Source organism: Giraffa tippelskirchi, chromosome 1 (genome assembly GCF_054371585.1).
Source record: "Giraffa tippelskirchi isolate mGirTip1 chromosome 1, T2T-mGirTip1v1.2.pri, whole genome shotgun sequence".
Classification (NCBI taxonomy): domain Eukaryota; kingdom Metazoa; phylum Chordata; class Mammalia; order Artiodactyla; family Giraffidae; genus Giraffa; species Giraffa tippelskirchi.
The window spans coordinates 12699295-12706832 of record NC_137275.1 but is presented as its reverse complement, the minus strand read 5'-3'; the positions used below and the strand labels follow the sequence as shown (position 1 = coordinate 12706832).

Here is a 7538-nt window from a genome sequence, read left to right as displayed (position 1 = left end):
CCCTCCCTGCAGTGAGACAGGCTTTGGAGACAGGCAGACACAGGTCCACAGCTCTGTCTCTCCTTATTGACCTGGTGACCTCAGACAGTTTCATTGCGCCTGAGGCCCTCAGTTTTTCCATCTGGGAAATGGGAATAACCCCATCCACTTTACTGACTTTCTGTAAGGTTCGTGACATTTGCAACAACATCTGTGTAGTTGTATAAATGAGGCTGATGCCTCATGCTGGTGCATATGTGATGCTCGGTGTTAAGGAAGGACCTTCTTCTCTTTTGACAGCTTCTTCTCCCAGCTTGTTCCTTGGTCTTGGGCAGCCCAAGAGCTCAGTCTCTGACTGCAAGAATCCTGCTCCTCCCCAGTTCCACACTGTGGGGTGGGAGAATGCGAAACAGGTAAAGCACAGAGCCTCATGGGATCCATTTGCCTCTAGCTTTATGACCTTGGGCAAATTGCTGGAACTCTGTGAGCCCCGATTTTCCCACCTGGAAAATGGGACTGTTTTCTGTCCCGCCTCCCAGGGACACTTGTAGGAAAGGAGACAGTGACATTAGCTCCGACTGTGACAATAGCTCAGCATCTTTTATTCCTCGCCATGCTCTTATCATCCCTAGTTCACTGATAAGGAGAGAGAAGAGTTAAGAAACTTGTCCAAGATCATCAAAGAAGCTGGTGACCACTCGATCTACTGAGCACCTAAGGGCAGAGCTTACTCCTTCAACTGGTACCCACGCTCCTCTGTTTACAGGAGAGCAGCCTGCAGAAAATCATTGCTAAAAGAGACACATTTAGGGGACTTACCTACTGGTCTAGTGGCGAAGACTCTGTGCTCCCAATGCAGGGGGCCCAGGTTCGATTCCTGGTCAGGGAACTAGCTCTTGCATGCACAACTAAGACCTGGTGCAGTCAAGTAAATTAAAAAAAAAGAGAGAGAGAAACATTTGCAGAACCCACCCTTTCCAAGGGTCTGCTCTGTACCTGGGCGTGTGCCAGGAGCCTGAAGTAGACCAGCCTGGGGGATGCTCCCACACCCCCACCTCAGGTACTAGCATGAGCCCATCTTCCAGATGCAGAGACGCAGCTGCTCAGAGGGCAGCTGGCCAGTCAGTGGTGGGTGGATTGTGATACCCAGTCTGCCTGATCCCATGTTCTGGATCAGTGACGCTTGATCCATCCCTTCTGGTCCTTAACCACCATCCCACCCAGTTCTGCTCCAAGAGAATGGTCAGTTTAAAAAAACAAAACTGTCCCCATGCTAATAAAGGGCTGACTGCCCCATCGTTGGACCACTCATCCATCCTGTGTCTCTCTTGTCTTCCCCTCATCTACCAGTCCTGCCACTTCAGGAAGAGCGCCTGCCAAGAGAGGAAGTTCTGTTGCACGTTGTGTGAGAGGAAGACCCCACTTCCCTTCCAGGTGTCCGGCACCCCAGCCCAGACAGCCTTTCCTCTCAACAGGGGGTGGTGGGGGCTTCAGGTCTGAAAGGCTCTAGTGTCCCCCAGCCAGGTAGGTGTGGTTTTGGCCTTGGCTGGGCCCCACAGGAAACGAAGGAGGGGCGGAGGACCACCCCCAGACCTCCACTTAAAGGGGCAGCTGGCCTGGGTGGCAGTCAGGCCGCCTGTGCACCATGACACCCCAGCTGTTCCCCCTGCTGCTGCTGCTGCTCCTGGAAGGGCTCCCCGCCACACGGCCAGCTCCCCCGACCTGCTACTCTCGGATGCTGGCCCTGAGCCGGGAGATCACCTCTGACTTCCAGAGCCTGCAGGCCACGGAACCCTCGGTGAGTGCCCTCGGACCCCACCTGAATGAGGATGGGAGGTCCATGCAGACCCAGTTCTCAAAAGTTTGCCTTTGGACTGGGGGCTGGAGGGGGCCGGGGGCCGGGGGGAATGCTATTTTTCTTTTCCAGTCAATGTTAATTTCCAGGGTATTTGTGTTTTATTCCCATCCTATTAAATGTCGATCTTTCGTGCTTCCTGTTTACTACAAAGAAAATGCAATCCAAGACATCATAGTTTTTGTTTATTACTAGCTGACTCAATGGACATGAGTATGAACAAACTCAGGGAGACAGTGAAGGACAGGGAAGCCTGGCGTGCTGCAATTCATGGGGTCCCAAAGAGTCAGAGGCAACTCAGCGACTGGAGAGCAACAAGCCAGCAAATATCAGAGGATCTGTTTTAAAATCTAAAGAGAGAAAGAGACAGAGAGAGGGGAGAAACATTCCCACAGAGTGTAGAACTCCAACTTAAGGAGGACCAAGGAGTTCAGCGTGTTTATTCTACCCACTAGCCAACAGGAGCTAACAGGGTGACTCCTGAAACAGCCCCACCTCTTACCTGCTGGAGGACCTGAGCAAATTATCTGGCCGAATTGGAGAATCTCAGCATCCTAAGCTGTGAGGGGCTGACTGAGCCCCCACACCCACTTTGGGCAGCTGGAGGGTTGCAAACTGGAAGGCAGACTCAGTCTGCCTGGTGGAAACAACCCTGGACTTCAGCCACTGTTCTTGCTGCTCTGTTAAGCGGAAGACACAGGGGCTCAGAACCCAGAGTCCCCAGGGGGCCACCCAGAGTCCCCAGGGGGCCACCCAGAGCTAGAATCCTGCCTCCTGACTGCTCTTCCAGTGTAGATACAAACTGAATTAAACTTCAAAGCTCTGGCAAAATTTAAGTGTCCCTTTACCGCTTGTGAACCCTTCACATAAGATGCACTGTTCTCAGATGTGGGTCTTATGATACCTGAACACCTTCTTTGTGTTTTCTTTTTGAAAGTTAAATAATGTGTATTTTTTCTTACCTTATGAAGCTCATATACCTCGCAAACAGTTGGAAAAGGCACAAAAGACAAAGAAGAAAATAAATATTACTACAATCCTACCACCTAGAGGTGACCTGCTGCCATCACATTCAGAGGATAGGATTTCAGTTCTTGATCTGTGCATAGGTATCCAATCCAAGTGTGTGTGTGTGTATAGACAAATCGAAACAAATAGCACAGCGGTTCTGCAATTTACTTTCTAACAATGCCGTCAAATTAATATTCCTTTGAAACAGCACTTGGTTGTATTGAAGCACCCTAATTTATCCACAGATTCCTTGCTATTAGGTATGTAGAGCATGGGTGCGTAAAGCGTGCGTGCGTGCTAAGTCTCTTCAGTCCTGTCCGACTCTTTTCGACCCCATGGACTATAACCTGCCAGGCTCCCCTGTCCATGGGGATTCTCCAGGCAAGAATACTGGAGTGGGTTGCCGTGCCCTCCTCCAGGGGATCTTCCTGACCCCAGGATCGAACTGTTGTCTCTTACATCTCCTGCATTGGCAGGCGGATTCCTTACCACTAGTGCCACCTGGGAAGCCCAAATATGTAGAGCAATCCTCTTTAAAAAAAAACATGATTTTAAAACTTAAAATGCATAGAAGGAAGTGGAGAGATTACGTGTTCTAACTCTCTAGGCTCACAACTGGGAAAGTGAGCCACAAAAAAGAAGGAGATCTATCCCCGGCAACAGGGAATTACTGGTTGGGAAGGACCAGAATCTGGGTCTTCTGGCCTTCAGGCCAGCACAGAAGCAAAAGCAAAACAGAGTGATATAAAAGTATACCTATATATGCAGTTTTCTATTACTATAGTATATACTGTATGTACTACTATGTCTAGATTACAGTTATGCGTGCTCAGTCACTAAGTCCTATCTGATTCTTTTGCTACCTCATGGACTGTAGCCTGCCAGGCTCCTTTGTCCATGAGATTCTCCAGGCAAGACTACTGGATCCTTCTCTAGGGAATCTTCTTGACCCAAGGATCAAACCTGCGTCTCCTGCCTCTCTCTCCTGCATTGGCAAGGTGGTTCTTTAGCACTGAGCCACCTGGGAAGCCCCCAGACTATAGTTATAGAACTGTTTAAATATATATATACATATATATAGACACTTACATATTTATATACATCTCCCTCTCTCTACACACATATATGAAACAGTTCCCTAACTCATAGTATATGACATAAAGGTTGCATTCTGAAAGTCAAAGTCTAGAAGAGCAGTTGACCCTGGGGGAATGTGGCAGTTGGTACAAGAATGTAAGTGCATGTCGGCATCAAGGGAGTTCCTGGAGATCTGGGGCTGGACCGGCTGTCTGGGGGCTGGCAGAGAGACTTCTGTGACTGGGGTGTATCCCTGTGGGCATCCCAGAAAGCCATTTCCCTTTCCACAGGAGGTGTGTGTGAGATACCTGCCCAGGCTGTATCTGGATATACACGTGAGAGTGGTCTGCCTGCCCGGGGCAGGGGGGTGGGGGGCAGGGTAGGGGGGTAGGGAGACATCTGGTGAAGAAGGACCATCAGCCCCCGGCTCCTAACCCTCTGGCTACTGACTTGTCCCACGAGACCCCTCCCTGTTGTCCACTCGCAGAATTACTGTGTGTTGGCCAAGCTGCGGGACTTCGTGGCATCACCCCAGTGCTGGAAGGTGGCCCAGGTGGACGCCTTGAAGGAGAAAGCGCGGCAACTGTACACCATCATGAACTCGTTCTGCAGGAGAGTGAGTGATGCGTTGCACGCTCTTTTCCTACTTGTTACGGGTCAAGAAACTAAGAGAAGGGTTTAGGGGAACAGGGGACCGAGAGGAGGAAGGGAAAATCTTATGCGGTGCTTCCAGCTCACAAAGCCCTTCCTCAACCCCGTTGCTCTTGCTAAGTGCTGGGGACTCCGGACAAGGCCCCTCAGCTCCACCAGCTCCACCTTCAGCACCCAGGACCGCATGAAAGTCCTATAGAACAGATTCTGCTGGGAGTCAAATGGGGTGGGATGAGAACTGTGGAATTCTGAGAACTCCCGAGCCCTGGAGCCTGGGTTAGAGGAGACTTTCTGGGGGAGGGTATGCTCTGTGATGGGAAGACTCCGCATCGAGGGGAAGGAGACAGGAAGAGCAGAGAATCAGCACTGGTTAGATGTAGAAAGTTGCGTCGTGTTGTCCTAGGAACACAGGCTTCAGCATCAGGCAGGCCTGAGCCCCCGTCTTCATCCCTGTCTTGCTTCCCAGAGGCTCGCACCCTCTCCCCCTCTGAGCCTCAGTTTCCTCATTCATGTAGAGTACCCATCTCTTGAGATCATTGGGAGGATAATAATACCTACACCCTGACTGTGTGTGTGCTGGGCGCTGCAGTAACTCCTTGGGCCTAAGGTCTCTAGCAAGGTGATTAAACATAGAACGAAGGTAACTAAACATAGAATGCCGAGCACCAGGCCTGACCCAGGACACTTTAATACTCAGCTATTAAGATTTCTAGCTGTAAGTTTTATTAAGATTCATTTGGGTTCGATCCCTGGCCAGAGAACTAGATCCCACATGCCGCAAAGAAGACCTGGCACGGCCAAAAAAATAAAAATAAATACATATTTAAAAAAGATGTATTTGTTATTTTGCATCAGGGATGAAACATGCATTTCCTACTCCACCACTTTCCTCTTCATTCCTCTCTCTGCTTGGTGGTGCTGGTGAGAGAGGAAGAAAACCTAATTGTAATACAATCTGAGGATGCTACTATTGACTCTGAAGTGTTTGAAGGTGAGACCTGGTGCTGTTACTCCTGGTATCCCCGATGCCCGGCCCAGAGTTGGTGCTCTTTACTCACCTATCCATCCATCTGGTCAAACAACACACACACACACACGTGCGCGCGCACACACACACGTGAATTCAATAACAAAGGAATATGAGATTCAGTGGTGAAGTTTTCACACAAACTGCGTGTTTTCACACACAACTGAACAGCCTTTGAGGATAACCAGGAGCCCTATTGCTGTGCATGGACTCCATGGCCACCTTAGTGATGTTCCTGCTCATTGCACATCTTTTTCAGGATTTGGTGTTCCTGTCGGATGACTGCACTGCATTAGAATACCCAATTCTGGTGACCACGGTCCTCCCAGATCATCAGAGCTAAGGCAGCTCAGACCAGAGACAGAACCCAGGGGAATGAAGTTATGTCAGCTGCCCAGACACAACAGGCTAAAGCCGTGGCCTCCACAGCTCTCCTTGAAACCGTCACGAATTTCTCTCCACCTTCTGGAAACCACAGCTTGTGCTCCTACCTTGGAATCAATTCTGAACATATTTAGAAGCTTTGCTTCTCATTCCCCCTTGTTTCTGTCTTGCCAGGATGGTTAGATACACAAGCATGTTGATTTGATCACTGAGAAGAAAAGGGCAAACCAGTTTCTCTCGTATGAACCGTCAGCTTGAGGACAAGCGAAACAGTATGTTTGTAGTGCTACGTTAATGGCGTGGTGGTACCATTTTTCTCTCTTGCTAGAAACCTGCTTACATTTAACCATGCTTTTATTTTATACCTTCTTCAACTACAAATGTTCCTACAGTTAGCTTTAAATTTTTTAAAAGAAATTTCACTGCCTGTAAGATGTATTTGTAAGGTTTGTAATGACACAGTGCTGACGGGAACCACTCTTTCATTGAAAGGTGATGAAAATCAAATAAAGACTATCATTACAGTGAGAAACACGTGTCCTGCTGTATTCCGTCCAAGGTGGGTGTCAGGGTGTTTATTTCATGCTCTTTCTGCAAGTCGCTGCTTTTAGCAAGATACATCTTTCTCCCTCTTTCCATTGAGCATAGGTATTTCTGGGTCTGTTTCAAGCCACCTGTGTATGTCTGTCTTTAAAGCACCAGAAGATGTTCCAGTTTATGTTTGGGGAAGACTGTATCCTGCATCGTATCCATGGTAGTGCGGTACGTGACATATCACAAACATCGGTTCAGTGAGGGCTCATCACAAACCTAGACATGGGCACCGTAGGAGGCTGAGGCTCGTGTTGGTTAGGTAACCAAGGTTACCAGCTGGTAAGTGGGGAGGCTGGATTGAACTCAAGGGCTACAAAGCCCACACTCTCCCCAGTGCCCGGGCTGGTTTTCTGCAGGTGAAGTGTGCTTGCTTAATGAATTCATGAAATCAACAGTATCATCTCAGTTAAGTAACTGGATTGTTGAAAAAGTTTCCAAATATTGATTTTTTAAAAGCTCACATGTCACACTGGGGGTCTTTTTGTTTTCTTTCCTCCCTTTTGTACACGTGGGCCACACTTTTCTTCATTGATCTTTCGTGTCTCTGACTTAGGTGATCTATGAGAATGATTTAGCAGGCTATGCTTTTCTATTTAGAAGCCCAAGCGCAGAGCATCACTGTACTGATGTCCCAGGGCTGCTGTAACTGGGTACCACAAACTGGGGCTTAAATAGGAGAAATGTATTGTTTCATAGCTCTGGAGGCTAGAGGTTCTTAAATCTAGAGTTGGCAGGGTCCTCCTCTCCCTGAAGGCTTTAGGATAGAGGGTCCTTCCCGTCTTCTGGTGGTCTCTGGCAATCCTTGGCATTCCTCGGCCTGTAGACACATCAATTCAATCTCTGTCCCAGTCAACACATGCTATGTATCCTGTATCTGTATCTCTGTGTCCAAAATCCCCTCTTCCTGAAGTAAGTTTTCTCTGTTTGCAGATGACATGATCACAAATACAGAAAATGCTA

General features: G+C 48.6%; 1 protein-coding gene across 1 annotated transcript; it reads left to right on the top strand.

Moving 5' to 3' along the window:
- Window positions 1-279: 279 nt before the first annotated feature.
- Window positions 280-6516, top strand: CYTL1 (cytokine like 1). The gene is made up of 5 exons (XM_081489634.1): window positions 280-392; window positions 612-1777; window positions 4213-4257; window positions 4410-4538; window positions 5860-6516. The coding sequence occupies exons 2-5, from the start codon at window positions 1625-1627 to the stop codon at window positions 5941-5943; spliced, it is 411 nt and encodes a 136-aa protein (XP_081345760.1). The 5' UTR covers window positions 280-392; window positions 612-1624; the 3' UTR covers window positions 5944-6516.
- The last annotated feature ends 1022 nt before the right edge of the window (window positions 6517-7538 follow it).